The 23531-nt window shown below is 57.2% G+C and overlaps 1 protein-coding gene across 4 annotated transcripts in view; it reads right to left on the minus strand.

Moving 5' to 3' along the window:
* TERT (telomerase reverse transcriptase) overlaps positions 1 to 23187 on the minus strand; it is a 57609-nt gene extending 34422 nt beyond the window's left edge. For all 4 annotated transcript variants that reach the window (XR_009756346.1, XM_061569230.1, XM_061569229.1 and 1 more), the window contains exons 1-2: positions 22628 to 23187; positions 13827 to 14173 (exon numbers count right to left, since the gene is read on the minus strand). Coding sequence is in view for 3 of the 4 variants with exons in the window: in XM_061569230.1 (XP_061425214.1) it covers positions 13827 to 14173; positions 22628 to 22915 (635 nt within the window). In the remaining variant the exon portion in view is untranslated. The remainder of the gene's footprint in view (positions 1 to 13826; positions 14174 to 22627) is intronic.
* Positions 23188 to 23531: the final 344 nt, after the last annotated feature.

The raw sequence follows: 23531 nt of genomic DNA on the forward strand, positions 1-23531 counted from the left end.
CCTGGTTAAACCTAGGATTGATCGTAGGCAGACCAGCCTAAATGTTTCTAATCGGCGAAGATGAGAAGGGAGGGAATGACTGTGGCCGAGAAGACCCGAAGCTTCGTGCGGAGTGAAAGACCAGGTAGCTTCCACACAGCGTTACGCAACCGATGAAAATATAATGCCGCTCGACTGATTCGGAGTGAGACCTCTGCTATTAAACCAGAGCCGGTCATGAGCACACTGCCCAGGTATGGGAAACTCTCCACTCTCTCCACAACTGCCCCATCACCGATTGGGAGTTGTGGGGGTGGAGTGCCCGATGGTACAAAATACCCAGGCAGGTGCTTCGTTTTGGTGGGGCTGATGGTAAGGCCCCACCTCTAAGTGGCACACTCCAATTTCAGCAGCAACGCCTCCAACTCCTCCTCTGAGTGAGCCACAATTACCAAGTCATTGGCATACATAACGTGGTTGACCAATAGGGAGCCATCCCTTGACCGCACCCGGGCATTGATCAGCCTCCCATTGTATCTGTACCAGATGGAAATTACTCCGGTACAGCTACTGAAGACTTCATGAACTACGTGGTCGAAATAGATGTTAAATAATGTTGGAGTCAGAGGACATCCCTGTCGCACCCCAAGGTGAACAGGGAATGGCTCCGACTACCGGCCACGTAGTTTTACACGGGCCCGCTCACTGTCATGTGGAACACGTCCAGTGGTCCAGACTGTTGTTATGATGTCATGTAGGGCAGTCTGTGCACAAACGCCACCCTCCCTCAGCATTTCGCTTGGGAGATCATCACTGCCCGGTGACTTTCCTGGTCTCAGACTCTGGATCGCTTTCAGTACTTCCTCAAAAGATGGCACCTCAGACAGCCACTCACAGGGAGTATGTGAGGCACCGCAGCCTCAGCAGGGTCATCCCCACTTTTTCCTACAATGTTTTCCATGTGGAGGGATTTCCCCTCCCCCAGGACTTCACAGAAATGCTCAGCAAATCTGCAAACCTGTTCCTGGGGGTAGGAGATTGGATCATCATTTTTTCCCCTAATGATGGTAACTAGCAGTCGCCGCCCGCTTCGCGGGCGGTGTGTATATGCTTGGTTGGTGGGGAGTTGAAAGTGGCTGGACACAATAGACATGTTTTGGTGATTGTTTTATGTTTATTTTTGTGAGGTTATATGTATTTTTATGAGACGCTCAATCGACAATATTAAAGAATGCAACTTATTCAAATATAGAATGCAACTTATTAAAATATCTGGCGATACACGATATTCTTCGTGTACACTCCGTCTTCCTCCTCGTCGTCAGGTCCCTCAATAAGCGCCTTGATGTTGGATCTTGCCGTGACTCGCGATAGTGCCACGTACAGTTGGCCGTGCGAGAAGCATGGCGTTGGTATATATAATCCCAGGTTGTGTACAGTTTGCCCTTGCGCCTTGTTGATGGTCATCGCGAAGGCTGGGACAATGGGGAACTGTTTGCGCCGAAGTCGAAATGGGAAGTCCTTCGTGTCCAATTCGCGGCGGATATGGTTGTTCTCAAGCAGCGAGTCCAAGACCAAGTGTGGGTACTCGGAAAGCTGCGGGAGGTCGTCAAAGTCCGACAGAGCCATCCCACCTGCCGTGAGGAACTCGTGGAGGCTGTGAAGGGTCTTGAACTTTACCATTTCTTTTATTTTCTTTGATGCTGTTAATGCACGGGTATAAGTAGTACTAATCACATACCTGCATTTCCCATATCCCCTCCCTTTGATGCTGCTAATCATGCACAATGCACGGGCATAAGTAGTACTAATCACATACCTGCATTTCCCAAGGCGCCCTTTCCCCCCCTTCCAACCCAGCTTATATGTATGCTCCAAGCACGTGTGCTGTTTCATTCAGACGCTGTCGCCTCGACAGACCTGGTTTTCACCTGAGGACGGCGGCTTGCGTTGTGGCCGAAACGTCGTGAGAATTAATTTATCATGTTTTATTGTTATTATTTTATTATTTCCCTTCTACGTGGCTTTACCGAAAGAACCAAGAAGATTTACCATTTCTTCTTTGTTGGTCAGCTGGCGGTACTGGTACTCGTAATCGCGAGCCAATTCGTCGTAGAATTTATCCCAGAGAGCCTTCGTATCTGCTGGCATGGAATACAGCAGAATGGTAGCGAAGAGTTGACGAAGCTGGTACGGCATCTGAAAGAGCGAGGCTTCTTCCAGACACGCAACCCATTCGCGATCGCTCTCAAGGTAGCCTGCTCGCATGGCTGCTTCCAGCGGTTTGTTTTGTTTTATTTTATTCGTAACGCACCATCCATATGCGCTCCACCATCCACCATGCCCTTGCATGGCAAAGACACAGCTCCGGTGTGCGTCAGCGTGTGCGCCATCCACAGTGACATTGGTCAGAAATTGCAACGTTCCGATCGCACACAGGTTAGCCCCTGCATCATCCGTCTGTATGTACACACACAGACAAATCCGATATGGGGCCACCTCATTTTTCTCATAAAAAATATTTTGTTGGTATTTTTACGTTTACGTATTCCCATTGTGGGTGTTTTACGCATGCATCCGATTTTTGGGTTCCTCACATATGGTATCAGAGGTGTGGGTCACTCCATTTCTCAATCGAACAATAACGGGGATCGTTTCAGTTATGACAGCTTGCAGATAGAAACATTGCATGAACGTATACTAATAATGACAGAATTAGTACCCCAGTGGAGGGCATCCCCCACCCGGCGCTTCTTACCGGTACTGTGAGACTTAGAAATCCAGACCTCTCCTCCTCCTGAACCGTTCACAATACCCTGTGGTAGTACCATAATCATCTCAATAAAGCGATCACTTTCCAATGGCCATTTTGATCCCGGGAGTTACCCGGGTGGTGTCACACTGTACTGATTGTTTTAGCATGTCGCAAATTCCGATATGGCTTGTGCAACGGCCAGAGAGTGACAGCGGCGGGGGCCGGGCTGCAACCTTTTTTGACAGTCTGTTACATTTCAAAGTGCATGGGATTGGCACTCCAAAACATGATAAATGTACAGTAACGCCAAATGCATCCGTGCCAAACATGATACGCGGACACATGCTGCATATTATGCAACACATGCCCTTACCAGCAGCAGCATGCACAACATCTGAATTACACAACCGAAGTAGACAGCAAGCCGTCCATGGAGACGTGATCAACGTCAATACATAATAATGGTAATAAGCCGGATAAACCGAAAAGTACCCATTGTACCCATCAAACAGTCAGCTGGGTTGCCCCATGGGGGTATTGACCCATGGGCGAAACTGTAGGGGTGCGCTACGCAACTGGCCGTGGTCCCGGCAGGTGAAGCTGCCAGCTCAGTCCTCTAAGACTTACTGTATAGCGACCCCTGCCTACTCGTAAGGTAAAGTTGTTTGGGGACTCCACTAATCGCAGCACGCAGCACCCATTTTTTACATAAATAAACGTAATATTAGCGTAACTACCATTCGCACACTGGCATACACACCACACTCACACAGCGCAGGGTCTGCGCCCACAGTGCACTGCAGCACTGCGGCGCAGACCTTGCCAAACCTATGCTATCGCTCTCTTCCGGGCGTGTTAATTATTTATTTTTATCGAATCAAAGTGAGTTGTGGCTTTTTGCCGGCTGTTTTATTTTCATCGAATCAGAGCGAGCTGTTTGGGCGGGTCCGTACATAAATTAACGTCCAGATACGCACGCAGACGACCAAACCAGCGTAGTTGTTTAAGATAAGTGTGGCCCTGCAGGTTACTTTTTTATGGAATTAAATAGGGTTTTGTGATCGCGGGCCATTGAGGCACACACAACAACAACCGTCATTCGCCACTAAGTGGCGGTGACGTCACCACGATGCTTGTGCCATGCCATGTGCACCTTGAGGCCACGTGAAGTGTCGAATGCCCACTGGCAGGTCACGGGGCAGACCCAGGTGGCAAACACAGCGACGTACACACACACATGGACTCACATACACATCGACGCACGCACACATGTACTTACACACACACAACGCACACACATATATGGACTCACACGCACATATGGACGTACACACACACATTACTTTGATATTTACCAACTAGGTTTGTAAATAACAGTTTTGTATGTACGTGACTTGAGCGAAAAAAGCAAGGGAGAGGGGAAAGGCACACGTGTGTAATAAGTAATAAAGAGCGACGACGAGGGTGTTCCGCCATTTTTGTGCAAATATTTGCCACGAGCAAAAGCGGCAAAGAAATGATAGGCAATGAATAATAAATCAATTAATCCTACCTACAACTAAAAGCAGATGCGCAACAATTAAGCGTAATTGACATGACGTGACTGCTCCACCCCCGTACAGGGGCAAGTGTAAATATGTTAGAATGAAGTGTATATCTTGGTTTGCCCGTGTGCAGTCAGTGATATTACGTGGCTGCTTATGCCTCAAGAGTACAGAAAATGGCTATTCTTCCCCTCAAACTTGTTTTTTCTGAGCAGGACAGTGATATCTGGAAATGTACGTATGAAATGGTTCGACAGAGGCGTACACACTGAATTTGGGAGGCAACACTATTTATTATTAACACAACGGGTAACTCTTAACATAGGGTGGTGTCCACCGACCTATCCTCGCTAACACACATCATCACTCGTTCGGAGGGCTACTGGTTGGCCACGCTGACTTGAGGCTTGATTCTTCTTCTTCACGAGGCGTCCTCATGAGGCATCTTCATCCCGGACCCGAGCAGCCTCGCACCAGGTGCGGAGCCAGATTATATGCGCCTCGGGCGTGTTCGGGCCACACCCCGGCCACGCCCACCTTCAAGAACTCTCGAGAAGGCTCTTCTTCTGACCACGTGGCTCCCAGGGTGCCCCTGGGCCCCCGGCCCCCACCTTGATCCGGTCACGTGTCCAGCCGGGTTCATCCAGAGTGCCGCAGCCTTACACAACCCCCGCGGTACTGACCCACGGCCTCCAGACCCATCCCCGATCGGGCCGTGATGTCATTCCCGCATGCAGACGTAGTGACGTCACGCGCGTGTGTGTAGGCCCACACGGTAGTGACATAGCAGGTCACTACACGTATTTTAAAAGAGAAAATGTGTGCATAAGTGTCATTCTCTCATGTAAAGAGGTGGTCGCTAAAGCAAAGTTTTTGGGGAATAATAGGAATTTTGTACATGACAGTTTAACAGGACCCTGCGGGGTGGGTTGGTAGGAACGAATAACCAAAGAATATAAACATAATGTATTATTACACTTGTTTAGCCAGGAAAGCCCCACTGAGTCTAATGGTTTTTGTAGGGTCCTGCCAAGTGTTTGCAGTAGGGGGCGATGTTGCTACACCTAATCGGACGATCCGAAGGGAGATTTTGAGGGCTAGTTCTAGGCTTTAGGCCTAGCTGTAGGCTTTAGGGCGCTGTGACTTAATTTTTAATTTAAATGTTTTATTATTAATGTATCATTTAAATGTTTTAATTATTAATGTAAAAGCTTTAAATGTAAATGTTTCTATTTTAAAACATTAGGGAATGTAATATTGTTAAACATTAACTCCCTTTCACACACGGGGGTACGATAAGATGGGAGACTTTGAGGCCTAGTTCTAGGCTTTAGGCCTAGCTGTAGGCTTTAGGGCGCTGTGAGTTTTTTTTATTTAATTTCAAAGTTTTAATTAAAAGCTATCTCAGGGAATTATAAGGGAATGTTACACTTGTTTAGCCAGGAAAGCCTCACGGAGCATAAAGGTTTTTGTAGGGTCATGCCAAGTGTTTTCAGTAGGGGGCAATGTTGCTACACGTAATCGGACATCGGACGGACGAAATAATCTATTGTAGGCTAGTCCACTTCGTTCCTACCAGTAAAAGTAGCACTTAGTAGTCAGGGTGAAAATGAGTGTTACTTAGGGTAACTATCATCAAACATTGTTTGAGGCCGGTAAATAAGTATTTAATAACGGGAATAGTAAAAGTAAAGAGTCATGGTAAGAAAAGTTTTAAGGGAGCTGTTAATCTGTGTGTTAGTTACCTTGCACAGTGTCCACACGAATGGGAATTGCCCCCTCCCCCCCAACAAAGGCGTGCGACTTGGTAGGAGCCCTCCCCCCCCCCCCCCCCCCCCCACAAACGTGTGTGACTTGGTAGGGGCGAGCATGCACAGACGCGTGCTTTGGCGCGCTCGGAGGTGCGACGTAATAAATAACCAAAAACAGCACTTAATCACTAATTAAAGTACTTTAAAGGTGACGGACACGAAATCGGAATAGCGTTGGCTCACCACGGGGCTTATGGCATGCTACCTGGGTACTTTTTTTCAACGGTTTTACTTAACTTGATTCTTGTGTCGTGGTCAAATCTTGTAATCAAAATTTTGTCTACTTCCTGTTGTCCAATCAATTCAAAAATTTTCACACGTACTCAAATCCAGTGACAATGCATGCCTGTGTAGTATTGTAAATTACGGCGGGAGACCACTTGACGGGTAGCACACTTTATTACACTTGTCTTGCCACAATAACACGTGTGGTCACTACAGCTCACGCTACACGTTCCACCCGGCTACACACACACAGGCATTCCAGCCTCGTAGCATCCGGGGGAACCTACAGACCCACCCCAGCTTGGGTATGGGTCACGACCACTGGGTCCCGCGGCCCGGCCCTCACACGGACGTCCGGCCCCGGGTCTCAAGGTCCCGCCTCTGAGCCACACAGGGTCCCGGTCCTTACAAGGACAGCGGGATTAGGTGTCTCAGGGCCCTATCTCTTCCTCCTCCGTCTTCGGTCTTCACTGGTCACCAACTCCCCGAGCGCCCGCGCGCACCGCCTTTTATAGTCCGCCGCTCCCGAGGAGACGGAGCCTATGCGGACCGCGATGTGAGCACCCACTCTAGTTGACCAATCACGACGCGCTGCCACACGATCCGTTTTCCCAGCGCGTATTACCACCACACAACCAATCACCCCGCGCTGCCACACGATCACTCCCTGTCAGCGCGCGTCATCAACACACAGCCAATCACCACCACATAACCCATGACCCCGCGCTGCCCTATGATCCCTCCCTGTCAGCGCGCGTCACCGACACACAGCCAATCACCACGCGCTGCCACACGATCCCTACTGCCAGCGCGTATCACCACTACATCACCCCCTCCCACATAGCTCGCAGCCGGCCCGGCTGCCAAAAACCAACAAAAAAAAAACCCCCCTCTCCAAGTGTGCCCCGTAACAATAACCACAATGCAACACAGCAACACAACACAACAACACAACACCTGCACGTTAACTAGTAACAAGAACGAACTATGTACAACCCGACGAGTAACCGAATAAAAGTTATTTCGAAAAGACCGATGTGTCCAGTGTCCCCTCGGCTCCCGATCCCCCTCCCGCTTGCTCCTTGAACGGAACGATAAAGCGGTCGAACGGACGGGGAATGCCGTGACGAGACGAGCCGGCCGACTCGCACCGCACCTCCACCTCGCACCGCACCTCCACCTCATTCATTGGTCAGGAAAAGTGGCGCGACTTAGCGCGAGTCCGCTTGGCCGGTCCATCGTACAGGACGGGACGCTGACGACCGTCTGGTGGCTCCGGCAGCCCCGGAAGGCACGGTTCGGCCCTGGAAGGACCGGCCGTGTCGCGGGGATCCGGTCGCCGGTGGTCGGCAGCCGTCAGTTCCGAGACACCTGGGAGCGGATCAGGCGAAAACATGTGAGGATCAGGTGGAGACATTTCCCTCCCCGGGTCGTCGGTCACATCACATGCTCGGTCCTCACGACACAAAGGAAGGCCATATGAAGGCGAGAACGGTTTCAGCCGGGAGTGAACGTACCAACGGCGCTTTCCCCATTTTATCTGAACACACTGGGGGCGTGCAACCCGCACGACCTTCACGGGTCCCCGCCATGGCCTCAACAATTTAGGCGACGTAGCCAAAGTTGCATGAGGGCAGTGCAGCCAGGCCCTATCGCCCGGTTTCCAATCGTGTACGGACACCTTCCGTGCACGCAAGCGCTCGTTGGCGATTTGCCGAGATCTCGAATTAAGCCGTGCGGCCTCCCGTGCCTCTGCGAGTTTTGCAATGTTAAATTTAATATGATCGGCCAATTTGGAATTAGGCCGTGGCACGGAAAGTCCCAGCTGAGTCTCCATGGGCGGATCGGCCTTCCGACCGTACATCAGATAAAATGGGGAGAACCCCGTAGCTGCATGGGGGGCCATTCTATACGCGGCGAGGACCCCCGGGACCTGCAAGTCCCAGTCAACCTGTGCCTCGCACACCTGCTGGCACAACATGGAAGCAAGCGTTCGGGAGCCCCCTTGCCCAAGACGTAGCCCTGGACAAAGGCGTCCGCCACGGCCGCCGCCGACTGGTTGGCGAGTGGCCACGCCATAGGCCATCGGGTAAAGTATTCCACACCAACCAACAGGTACTTGTTACCCCTAGGCGTGACAGGAAAAGGCCCCAAAATATCCAGCGCAACGAGCTCGTTAGTGCGCGAGACCTGAATAGACTACAGCGGTGGATTTGGCGCAACGGGCGGTGGTTTCCGTTTGGCGCAATCCACACACCCCTTCAGTATATTGACCACATCGCTCCCCATCCCCGGCCAATAATAGTCACGCTGGAGCAGAGCAAGCATTTTGTTTACCCCCAGATACAAGAGGCGTTCGTGTGCGGCCAGAACAACTTTGCCCCGCATAGCGGAAGGTACGACGAGTGCGTGCCGCCGGGACATATTGTCCCATCTCATTAGCAGGCCCTGCTTGAGCAGCCAAGAGCCAGCTCGCTTTCGACCCTCCTCGGGACCCCCCGCCCTGCGACGCAACGCGAGCAGGGAGCTGTCAGCCATCTGGAGTCGGCCCCACTCAACAAGAGACAGTGAGAGTAGCGAGTCCCTGCCCTCAGGGGTAGCGGGAACGTCAACCATCGGCGGATTCGCGGCCGCGACCAACTCACTCTCAGGTACAGCACCTGGCGGTTTACAGCGCGCCGACCCCATCAAACACGCACATTTGGGACGAGGCGACAACCGCGACAGGGCATCCGCGTTGGTGTGGCGCAACCCCTTACGGTAAGTGGTCGTAAATTGATAGTCCTGGAGGACTTCCAACCACCGTGACAATTGGCCCGAGGGTTGGGCGACCCTCAATGAATACTGAAGCGCCGCGTGGTCCGTCCGGACCGTAAAATGACGGCCATAGAGATAAGGTCTAAATTGCTGTACAAAAAAAACAATAGCCAGCAACTCGCGACGGGTGACGCAGTAGCGCTGTTCCGCAGGCGACAAAACCCTGCTACCATAGGCGACCACCCGTTTAACTCCCCCAATGACCTGTGAGAGCACCCCCCCAATGCCCATGTTACTAGCATCAGTATCCAGCAAGAAGGGACTCGTAAAGTCAGGGTAACGTAAGGGCGTGGCACCCACCAAGGCGTCCCGGAGGGAGCAGAACGCGGTCTCCTCCTCTGGGCCCCATCGAAACCTGACTCCTTTGGCTGTTAGAGCGTGCAAGGGTTTGGCAATGGTGGCGAAATGCTCATCGAATCGGCGGTAGTAGGAAGCAAAACCAATGAAGCTGCGGACCTCAGAAACCGACGTGGGCGTTGGCCATGAACTGACACAGTTCATCTTCGCGGGATCGGTGGAGATCCCTGAAGAATCGACAATGTGGCCCAAGTACCTCACGGATTTCCGAAGAAGGTGGCATTTCGCCGGTTTAAACTTCAACTTAGCCGATCGCATCCGCAAGAACACCCCTCTTAATCGCTGGAGGTGTTCCTCAAAAGTTTTACTGAAAACAATGACATCGTCAAGGTAGATTAAGCAAGTATCCCATTGCAGACCCGACAAAACCAATTCCATAAGGCGCTGAAACGTCGCAGGAGCGGAGTGGAGTCCCATGGGCAACCGATTAAACTGGAACAGGCCCCCTGGGGTCCGGAATGCTGTCTTAGGTTTAGACTCATCGTCGAGTGGCAGCTGCCAGAATCCCGACAGTAAGTCAAGTGTAGAAAAATACCGCGCCCCGGACAATGCGTCCAGGGACTCATCCATTCTGGGGAGCGGATACGCGTCAGCCATGGAGATTTTATTCAGGCGACGGAAATCTACACAAAACCGCAAGGACCCGTCTTGCTTTTTAACCAGAACGATAGGTGCTCCCCACGGACTGGATGAGGGCGAAATGATGTCGGCCGTCAGCATGTCATTGACGGCCGATTGAACGTGTTCCTTCTCGGCAGGACTCAGCCGGAAGGGATTCTGCCAGACTGGTGCCGCATCGCCTGTTTCAATGTGGTGGCGTAACAGGTCCGTGCACCCAATATCATATTTGTGCTTGCTGAACACATCGGAGAATTCGATCAGCAGAGCGCGCAGCGCACCCAATTGCACCCTTGACAAATCAGTGGAGTCCGCACACAGCGAATCGACCCATCCAAGGTCATCACCCGATAGAATTTTCTGCGCCGGGACGGGATCAACATGTGCAATAAGGCGCTCTTCCGCAGGGACCCGTGCCGCGTGAGCAAGCACGGTGCCCTGTGGAATAACGGCCGGCCGCGAACCAGCGTTTAAAACCAAAACGAACGGGTCCTCGTCAGCCCGAAACAACGTTTGAGCCACCACCAAATCCAGACTGCCGACAGCTCTATTCGATGGACCCAAAAGCACGCCTTGTCCCGCAGTCTCTCCACCCAATGGCTTCCGCAACCGGAGGGGTATCAACATCTGCGAACCCGGGGGCACGTGCACCGTCTGTGTCGCTAGCGCTTGGATCGTCGCGCACGCCGTCCGTATTTCAGTAGGGTTAGATAAAAATGAAATACGGCGACCCGATGGCAGCTCAATACAACGTTGATCCACGAGAATTTTAATGGGCATCTTAGCCAAAAAATCTGTGCCCAACAGACAAGGAACCACTAGGGAAGAGGAGACGAAAACAGGTCCCGCCAATTTAATATCCCCTATGCAAATGGTCGCCCGAATCTGACCGATAATACCCAACGAGCCCCCATTTGCCGCGTAAAATGGCACGTCCACCGGAAGCAGAGGTCGACATTGGACGGGGAGAATGTTATAAATGAGGTCGGAAATTATAGTCGCCGACGCTCCCGTGTCCACCAACACCCTGACCTCGACCCCGTCTATGAATCCCGTAACGACCGACGAACCAGCCGACGCAGCCACTATTCTGTGGCTTAACTCGGACCATTTAATGTCCCCCCGGCCCCGTACGAACCCCCCTCTCCGAACCGAATCCCCGACCCCCATTCGGACATCCTCCGCCGCAAAGCGACGGCCCATGTGTGTCATGTATGTAGGCCGAGCATGTGAAGTGCCGCGACTTGCCGGGGGTAGTTGGGACGACTTGGGGCCTTGGTCGTCGTCCAGCCGAGGTCCCGTGGCACGCTGACGTGGAGCGCGGCACCCGGACGCCACGTGGCCCCGAAGGCCGCAGTTGTAGCACGTGATGAGGGACGTCGGAGGTCTCGGTTGCTCCAGCTTGCAGGTCGATCGCAGAGGCGACCGACCCCCCGACCTCCAATCCCCCGGTCGTGCTGCAGCGAACGCCTCCTCCCGTGGGTGAACGACCTGGGGCTCGGTGACCACCGTGGCCGGAGCTGAGACCGCGGCAGCAGTGCAGACGACCACCTGTTTCCGCTTCAGGACCTCGTGCGCCTGGATACTCGTTGCAACACGCAACGAACATATGTCCACTTCGTCGGCTGTGTTGATGGGGACCCCCAGGTCCTGCGCCAACTTCAGCAGTTGTTCCAAAACCATAGCGTCCTGCCCCTCCTCGTCCATACGAGGGAACGCGGCGTCGGCGAGAGCCAACAACGCCGTGCGGTAGGCGAGCGCGGTCTCCGTGTCCGCCTTCCGTCGCTCGTAAAATTGGTGGCGGCAGGCCGAAGGTGGTCCGTTCACTTTGGCCATGAGGCCCAGCGCAGCCTTGAGCGTGGAGCGGGCCGATCTCGGTGCGGACCTGAAGGCCGCGAGCGCGTTGTCGTCCAACATGGCAGGCAGTGCCCGCAGCGCCGTAGCGTCGGACCAGGCCGACATCTCTTGATGGGCGAGAAATCTTCGCTGGAATGCGCCCCAGTCCCCGCCTTCCGCCTTGAAGGCTGTCAATGCGAGAAGACGCTGCTGGAAAATGATGTCGTCCTCCGCCTCGTGACTCTCCCGCGCCGCACCGTCGACCTGCAAAATGGCGACCCCTCTGGCGGGTGGCTGATGGCGGCCCGTAGCGCGCGCTGATGACGTAAGCGGCAGGGATTGGAGGACTCCCGCCACGTGTTGCTCGCAGTTCCCGCCAATAAATGGCCGCTCAGCAGAAATGGCGGGAATTTCAAAGTCATTTTGGCGAGAATCAGCAACGCGGGCCCTTTCAATGTCCGTCGACGTTCTCGCTCCTCCAGACGTGGTGATCTCCACCAGGATGGACGCCGCGGCGAGTAGTAGCTCTGCCAGGCGGGAGTGCGCGTCGCGATGTCCGGCATCAGCCCCCTTCCGCTCGTTGGGCGCCCATGAGGGGTCCTGTGGCGCCGGCATCTCCTCCTCTTCTCCCCCTGATGCCTGCTGGCCCGAGTCGTCGTGGTTTTCCTCCCGGTCACACTCGTGAGTCCGATGAGTCTTCCTGGTATCCATGGCTGGAAGACTGTTTCACTCCTGACGCCAGTTGTAGTATTGTAAATTACGGCGGGAGACCACTTGACGGGTAGCGCACTTTATTACACTTGTCTTGCCACAATAACACGTGTGGTCACTACAGCTCACGCTACACGTTCCACCCGGCTACACACACACAGGCATTCCAGCCTCGTAGCATCCGGGGGAACCTACAGACCCACCCCAGCTTGGGTATGGGTCACGACCACTGGGTCCCGTGGCCCGGCCCTCACACGGACATCCGGCCCCGGGTCCCAAGGTCCCGCCTCTGAGCCACACAGGGTCCCGGTCCTTACAAGGACAGCGGGACTAGGTGTCTCAGGGCCCTATCTCTTCCTCCTCCGTCTTCCATCTTCACTGGTCACCAACTCCCCGAGCGCCCGCACGCACTGCCTTTTATAGTCCTCCGCTCCCAAGGAGACGGAGCCTATGCGGACCGCGATGTGAGCACCCTCTCTAGTTGACCAATCACGACGCGCTGCCACACGATCCGTTTTCCCAGCGCGTGTTACCACCACACAACCAATCACCCCGCGCTGCCACACGATCACTCCCTGTCAGCGCGTGTCACCAACACACAGCCAATCACCACCACATAACCCATGACCCCGCGCTGCCCTATGATCCCTCCCTGTCAGCGCGCGTCACCGACACACAGCCAATCACCACGCGCTGCCACACGATCCCTACTGCCAGCGCGTATCACCACTACACCTGTATCAAAATCAATTAATCAATTAATTCACTACTTTAAAGCAATTTACATTTTGTATGGACGTCTTATTATTTAGATATATTTGTGTAGGTAAAAAACGCCGCGGTCCCTAAACTCTCGAATCGTCTCGCCCAAGAAGCAGGCGCCACTTGTCTCAGGCACGCCTGCTCTGTGTGAACGAGTTACGGAAGTAATAAATTAATTCAAGTAAGCGTTGATGTGGGAGCAGGCGCTGCTTCATTGACGTACTTCTCGACCGTGAGTTAAAACGAAGTTGTTAATAAAACCGTTGTTTAAAAAAAAACTTCTTTTAAGGAGTTTATTTAAAGGTAAACCCCATGGTTCACAAGCCAAATCCCTCGCCAGGTAAGATTATTATTACTCAGCGTTTAGCCGGCAAAGGCAGTAAACATGCACACCCGCAACTCCACGCTAACCTGTTGGGTGCAGAGAAGTGGCGGCCCGACACAACCAGGTCATAGATGGGAACGCCGCAGAACTGGTAGTAGCAGGAAGGCGGCACGCACATGAAAAGAGAGCACACCTCCACCAGGTACTCAAAGACCTGGTCCCCCATGCGCTCCATCAAGGTCCCCCAGAAGCTGTCGTTCATCATGGAGGCAGTGGTGTCGTTGGTCCAGTGCGTACGCAGCTTGTGCACGGACGGCAGCGTCGGCTCGCTCGGCTCGCATTGCCTCGCCAGCCCAAACGCCACTACATTGCGCTTGCCCCGGCTGTGGATTCGTTGCAGCAGGCGGCTCATGAGCTCCTTCTGGCTGGACAGCTGTGGGGGTCGAGAACATGGGGCTAGGCATAGGGTATGCGAAGGCAGCTGCCGTGCGGATGCTTCTGGTCAGTCACAAAAGAAAACTAACATGTACAAGCACAGCCCTGTCAATCCACTGCTGGGTAAGTTACCCCATGCCATATGGGTCATGGGAGTTTCACCACGCTGGTCAGTTTGGGTTGGTGACATGAAGGAGCATCGTTGGAGGGTCTAAGTAAAACACAGATATGGATTTTCTTGTACGATCTGCCTACGTGGGCTCATAGTAGCCTATCACACCTGTTTTATGAATGCTGGTTGTCCATTCAAGCACAATCCACGCTCAACCCTCCTTAGTTTCCGAGAAATCTGATGAGACTGGGCACATTACTGATCAAGTTATAGGCTCCCTAAGCTTAAACATCCTTCAGGGTTTTTTTGCAACAAGTCATTCACGGAGTTCTTACAATTGCACAGTTCATTACCTCCACCGCAACATCTCCTCACTCCGGACCCAACTATAACAGGGTAACCTTGCCTTGGCACACAAGGTGGCCAGCACACGCCCGACCGTCTTTGTTTCATAAGTGGCGATATTCATACCTCTCAACCGACACAGTTTACCCGTATTCTTGTACAGGGAAATTTATTTTCTAAGTACATACGAGATAAAGCCGTTTCAATACGAGCAAACATTTTTTTTTTATCAATTTGTGTTTCTCCTTTGTGATGGGAATTTGTAGGATGAACGTTGAGATTTATAAGTGCACAAGGTGACCACTAAGGTCCTGAATTGTTCTACAATAAGGTAGGCACTGATAAGGGGTTGACAGTTGTGGATATTTACACATCGCACCAGGTACTCATTTGAGGCTGAGTCGACCTAGGCGAGTCCCAGGACGGGTTCATATATTCGTCACTGGCCTCTCGGCACAGACACAAAGATCTCCCGTGTCGCCTTCACAGGCTGTTGGGGCAATTGTTGTTAGCGAGCAGCAAATATTAAGGCCGGCACGGCACACGAAGGGGTAGGTCGCCAGAACGGCGCCCGACCGCCTTTAGTCTCCCCATTGTCGATGTTCGCGCACCGCGTTCTCGTCCGAGTCGACTCAGAGGAGACCCAGGACCGGTGCCCACAATCGTCGCTGGGTGTTTGGCGGGAATCAAACTCGGATCGGTCAGCGCTCTTCACTCCGGCTCCCCACACACACCTCGCCACACACACCTCGCCACACACACCTCGCCACACACACACGAGACCCCACACACACCTCGCCACACACACGCGAGACCCCACACACACCTCGCCACACACACGCGAGACCCCACACACACCTCGCCACACACACGCGAGACCCCACACACACCTCGCCACACACACGCGAGACCCCACACACACCTCGCCACACACACACGAGACCCCACTGACACCTCGCCACACACACACACGAGACCCCACACACACCTCGCCACACACACGCGAGACCCCACACACACCTCGCCACACACATGCGAGACCCCACACACACCTCGCCACACACACGCGAGACCCCACACACACCTCGCCACACACACGCGAGACCCCACACACACCTCGCCACACACACGCGAGACCCCACACACACCTCGCCACACACACGCGAGACCCCACACACACCTCGCCACACACACGCGAGACCCCACACACACCTCGCCACACACACACGAGACCCCACACACACCTCGCCACACACACACACGAGACCCCACACACACCTCGCCACACACACGCGAGACCCCACACACACCTCGCCACACACACGCGAGACCCCACACACACCTCGCCACACACACGCGAGACCCCACACACACCTCGCCACACACACGCGAGACCCCACACACACCTCGCCACACACACGCGAGACCCCACACACACCTCGCCACACAGGAGACCCCACACACACCTTGCCACACACACGCGAGACCCCACACACACCTCGCCACACACACACGCGAGACCCCACACACACCTCGCCACACACACACGCGAGACCCCACACACACCTCGCCACCACACACGCGAGACCCCACACACACCTCGCCACACACACGCGAGACCCCACACACACCTCGCCACACACACGACCCCACACACCTCGCCACACACACACGGACTCCACACACACCTCGCCACACACATGCGAGACCCCACACACACCCTCGCCACACACACGCGAGACCCCACACACCCCTCGCCACACACACACGCGAGACCCCACACACACCTCGCCACACACACGCGAGACCCCACACACACCTCGCCACACACACGCGAGACCCCACACACACACGCGAGACCCCACACACACCTCGCCACACACACGCGAGACCCCACACACACCTCGCCACACACACGCGAGACCCCACACACACCTCGCCACACACACGCGAGACCCCACACACACCTCGCCACACACACACGCGAGACCCCACACACACCTCGCCACACACACGCGAGACCCCACACACACCTCGCCACACACACGCGAGACCCCACACACACCTCGCCACACACACACGAGACCCCACACCCCTCGCCACACACACACACGAGACCCCACACACACCTCGCCACACACACACGCGAGACCCCACACACACCTCGCCACACACACGCGAGACCCCACACACCCTCGCCACACACATGAGACCCCACACACACCTCGCCACACACACACGAGACCCCACACACACCTCGCCACACACACGCGAGACCCCACACACACCTCGCCACACACACGCGAGACCCCACACACACCTCGCCACACACACACGCGAGACCCCACACACACCTCGCCACACACACGCGAGACCCCACACACACTCGCCACACACACACGCGAGACCCCACACACACCTCGCCACACACACACGCGAGACCCCACACACACCTCGCCACACACACGCGAGACCCCACACACCTCGCCACACACACGCGAGACCCCACACACACCTCGCCACACACACACGAGACCCCACACACACACGCGAGACCCCAACACACCTCGCCACACACGCGAGACCCCACACACACCTCGCCACACACACGCGAGACCCCACACACACTCGCCACACACACGCGAGACCCCACACACACCTCGCCACACACACACGCGAGACCCACACACACCTCGCCACACACACGAGACCCCACACACACCACCCCACACACACGCGAGACCCCACACACACCTCGCCACACACACGCGAGACCCCACACACAGCTCGCCACACACACGCGAGACCCCACACACACCTCGCCACACACAGCGAGACCCCACACACACCTCGCCACACACGAGACCCCACACACACCTCGCCACACACACGCGAGACCCCACACACACCTCGCCACACACACACGCGAGACCCCACACCACCTCGCCACACACACACGCGAGACCCACACACACACCTCGCCACACACACGCGAGACCCCACACACACCTCGCCACACACACGCGAGACCCCAACACACCTCGCCACACACACGAGACCCCACACACACCTCGCCACACACACGCGAGACCCCACACCCCTCGCCACACACACGCGAGACCCCACACACACTCGCCACACACACGCGAGACCCCACACACACCTCGCCAACACACACGCGAGACCCCACACACACCTCGCCACACACACGCGAGACCCCACACACACCTCGCCACACACACGCGAGACCCCACACACACCTCGCCACACACACGAGACCCACACACACCTCGCCACACACACACGCGAGACCCCACACACACCTCGCCACACACACGCGAGACCCCACACACACACGCGAGACCACACACCCCTCGCCACACACACGCGAGACCCCACACACCCCTCGCCACACACACACGCGAGACCCCACGCACACCTCGCCACACACACGCGAGACCCCACACACACCTCGCCACACACACGCGAGACCCCACACACACCTCGCCACACACACGCGAGACCCCACACACACCTCGCCACACACACGCGAGACCCCACACACCCCTCGCCACACACACGCGAGACCCCACACACCCTCGCCACACACGCGAGACCCACACACACCTCTCCACACACACACGCGAGACCCCACACACACCTGCGCACACACACGCGAGACCCCCACACACACCCTCGCCACACACACACGCGAGAGACCCCACACACACCTCGCCACACCCAACGAGACCCCACACACCCTCGCCCACACACACACGCGGACCCCACCACACCCTCGCCACACACACGCCGAGACCCCACACACACCTCGCCACACACACGCGAGACCCCACACACACCCTCCGCCACACACAACGCGAGACCCCACACACACCTCGCCACCCACACACCGAGACCCCACCACACCTCGCCACACACACGCGAGACCCCACACACACCTCGCCACACACACGACGAGACCCCACACACACCCGCCACACACACGCGAGACCCACACACACCCTCGCCACACACACGCGAGACCCCCACACACACCTCGCCACACACACGCGAGACCCCACACACACCCTCGCCACAACACACGCGAGTACCCCACACACACCTCGCCACACACACGCGAGACCCCACACACACCTCGCCACACACACGCGAGACCCCACACCACCTCGCCACACACACACGCGAGACCCCAACACACCTCGCCACACACACGCGAGACCCCACACACACCTCGCCACACACGCGAGACCCCACACACACCTCGCCACACACACACGCGAGACCCCACACACACTCGCCACACACACGCGAGACCCCACACACACCTCGCCACACACACGCGAGACCCCACACACACCTCGCCACACACACGCGAGACCCCACACACACCTCGCCACACACACAGCGAGACCCCACACAACCTCGCCACACACACGCGAGACCCCACACCACCTCGCCCCACACACACGCGAGACCCCACACACACCTCGCCACACACACACGCGAGACCCCACACACACCTCGCCACACACACGCGAGACCCCACACACACCTCGCCACACCACACGCGAGACCCCACACACACCTCGCCACACACACACGCGAGACCCCACACACACCTGCCACACACACGCGACCCCACACACACACGCGAGACCCCACACACACCTCGCCACACACACGCGAGACCCCACACACACCTCGCCACACACACGCGAGACCCCACAACACCTCGCCACACACACGCGAGACCCCACCACACCTCGCCACACACACGCGAGACCCCACACACACCTCGCCACACACACGCGAGACCCCACACACACCTCGCCACACACACACGCGAGACCCCCACACACCTCGCCACACACACCGAGACCCCACACACCCTCGCCACACACACACGAGACCCCACACACACCTCGCCACACACACACACGAGACCCCACACACACCTCGCCACACACACGCGAGACCCCACACACACCTCGCCACACACACACACGAGACCCCACACACACCTCGCCACACACACACGAGACCCACACACACCTCGCCACACACACACGCGAGACCCCCACACACCTCGCCACACACACGCGAGACCCCACACACCTCGCCACACACACACGCGAGACCCCACACACACCTCGCCACACACACACGCGAGACCCCACACACACCTCGCCACACACACGCGAGACCCCACCACACACCTCGCCCACACACACGCGAGACCCCACACACACCTCGCCCACACACACGCGAGGACCCCACACACACCTCGCCACACACACACGCGAGACCCCACACACAACCTCGCCACACACACCGCGAGACCCCACACACACCTCGCCACACACACACGAGACCCCACACACACCTCCGCCACACACACCACGCGAGACCCCACACACACCTCGCCACACACACCGCGAGACCCCACACACACACCTCGCCACACCACACAGCGAGACCCCACACACACCTCGCCACACACACACGCGAGACCCCACACACACCTCGCCACAACACACACGCGAGACCCCACACACACCTCGCCACACACACACGCGAGACCCCACACACACCTCGCCACACACACCCGGAGACCCCACACACACCTCGCCACAACCCACAAGCGAGACCCCACACACACCTCGCCCACCCACCACACGCGAGACCCCCACACCACACCTCACCACCCACACGCGGAGGACCCCACACACACCTCGTCACCACACACGCGAGACCCCCACACACACCTCGCCACACACACACGCGAGGACCCCACATCACACCTCGTCACACAACACGCGGAGACCCCACACCACACCTCGCCCACTAACACGCGGAGACCACCACACACCACACACGCGACCCCCACACACCTCGCCCCCACCACCCTCGCCAACAACACCTCGCCCCAACACCTTCGCCACACCCACACGCGAGACCCCAACACACACCTCGCCACACACACCCGCGCGAGACCCCACACACACCTCGCCACACCACCACACGCGGAGACACCCCCCACACACACCTCGCCCCACAACAACCCACGACGCGAGACCCACACACACACCTCGCCACACACACCACGGAGACCCACACACACACCTCGCCACACACCACACTGCGAGACACCACACCACACCTCGCCCACACACACGCGAGACCCCACAACACCTCGCCACAACACGCGGCGAGACCCCCCACACACACCTCGCCAACACCACACGCGAGACCCCACACACACCTCGCCACACACACGCGAGGACCCCACACACACCTCGCCACACACCACGCGAGACCCCCACACACCTCGCCACACACACCCGCGGAGACCCCACACACACCTCGCCACCAACACACGAGACCCCACACACACCTCGCCACACACACGCGCGAGACCCCACACACACCTCGCCACACCACACACGCGAGACTCCACACACACCTCGCCACACACACACGCGAGACCCCAACCACACCTCGCCACACCACACACGAGACCCCACACCACACCTGCCACACACACCATCGAGACCCCACACACACCTCGCCACCACACCACGCGAGACCCCACCACACACCTCGCCCACACCCACACGCGGAGACCCCACACACACCTCGCCACCACACACACGCGAGACCCCACACCAACACCTCGCCACACACACACACGAGACCCCACACACACCCTCGCCACACACACACGCGAGACCCCACCCAACACCTCGCCACACACACACGCGAGACCCCACACACACCTCGCCACACACACACGCGAGACCCCACACACACCTCGCCACACACACACACACGAGACCCCACACACACCTCGCCACACACACACGAGACCCCACACACACCTCGCCACACACACACGCGAGACCCCACACACACCTCGCCACACACACGCGAGACCCCACACACACCTCGCCACACACACACGCGAGACCCCACACACACCTCGCCACACACACGCGAGACCCCACACACACCTCGTCACACACACGCGAGACCCCACACACACCTCGCCACACACACACGCGAGACCCCACACACACCTCGTCACACACACGCGAGACCCCACACACACCTCGCCACACACACACGCGAGACCCCACACACACACGCGAGACCCCACACACACCTCGCCACACACCCTCGCCACACCACCTCGCCACACACACACTCGCCCACACACCCTCGCCACACACACACGCGAGACCCCACACACACCTCGCCACACACACACACGAGACCCCACACACACCTCGCCACACACACACGCGAGACCCCACACACACCTCGCCACACACACACGCGAGACCCCACACACACCTCGCCACACACACGCGCGAGACCCCACACACACCTCGCCACACACACACGCGAGACCCCACACACACCTCGCCACACACACACGCGAGACCCCACACACACCTCGCCACACACACACGCGAGACCCCACACACACCTCGCCACACACACACACGAGACCCCACACACACCTCGCCACACACACACGCGAGACCCCACACACACCTCGCCACACACACACGAGACCCCACACACACCTCGCCACACACACCTCGCCACACACACACGCGAGACCCCACACACACCTCGCCACACACACACACGAGACCCCACACACACCTCGCCACACACACACGCGAGACCCCACACACACCTCGCCACACACACACGCGAGACCCCACACACACACACGAGACCCCACACACACCTCGCCACACACACCTCGCCACACACACACGCGAGACCCCACACACACCTCGCCACACACACACGCGAGACCCCACACACACCTCGCCACACACACACGCGAGACCCCACACACACCTCGCCACACACACTCCTCGCCACACACACCTCGCCACACACACCTCGCCACACACACCTCGCCACACACACACCTCGCCACACACACCTCCCACCGACCTGTCTGAGCGAGATGGGCGGCGCGAGGTCCCTGGCCCCGCGAGGCACGCACACGAGCACGGAGGCCGCGAGGTTCGCCAGCCGCGCGTCGTCCCCGGCGCGCAGCAGGGGGCCCCCCGCGGGCGAGCCGCGCTCGGCCGCGGGGGCCGCGAGCTCCGCGACGAACGCGTCGAGCGGGGCGCAGCGCGCGTACAGCCCCCCGAGCAGCCGCCTCGGGGCTTCCGCCCCCCTCGCCACCTCCTCCGCCTCCTCCTCGTAGTGACACGAGCGCGACGAGGTGGAGGCCATGCTTCCCTCGTCAGGGGCGAGAGACGCCGCCCAGACAGGGCCGGATTCAGGCTGTGAGGGGCCCGAGTACAATGCATACGGTATTGCAATGTTTATTAAGCAATATAAAAGTGTTTTTACCGATGTAGAATTAACACGTTTATTCGACTCGTGGTCAAATCATCAAGCGTGAATCACTCGCTATACCCGTTTCCGTAAACACGCGTCGTCATCGCAATTGAAAGATAAATAATCGCTCCCACGGCCTCGCTGCCGCCGCCGCCGCTCAGCTGCGTCCATTCAACGTGGAGACGCAGCGCCTCGAGGGGGGGGGGGGGGGGGCTGAGTCGCGATTGGCGGCCCGGGGTGGTCGGCCCAGCCCCGCGCGGGCTGTGGGGCGAGGGGCCCGGGGAGGGGCGGGGACTCGTGAGAGCTGAACGCGGTGACGCCACCAAACTAAAATATTTGTTTATTTTAGCAGGTAGAGCCCACTGAGCTATTGTAGATTTTTTTCCAGAAGAGACCAGTGCCACACATTATAGTCCAACGAAGTGGCTTAGGGGCCGTCCATAAATGACGTCACGCACCTAGGGGGGTGGGGGGGTCAGACATTTGTGATGCCGTGTGACGAGGGGGT

Source organism: Lethenteron reissneri, chromosome 43 (assembly GCF_015708825.2).
Source record: "Lethenteron reissneri isolate LAM-NWPU_2019-01 chromosome 43, ASM1570882v1, whole genome shotgun sequence".
NCBI lineage: Eukaryota > Metazoa > Chordata > Hyperoartia > Petromyzontiformes > Petromyzontidae > Lethenteron > Lethenteron reissneri.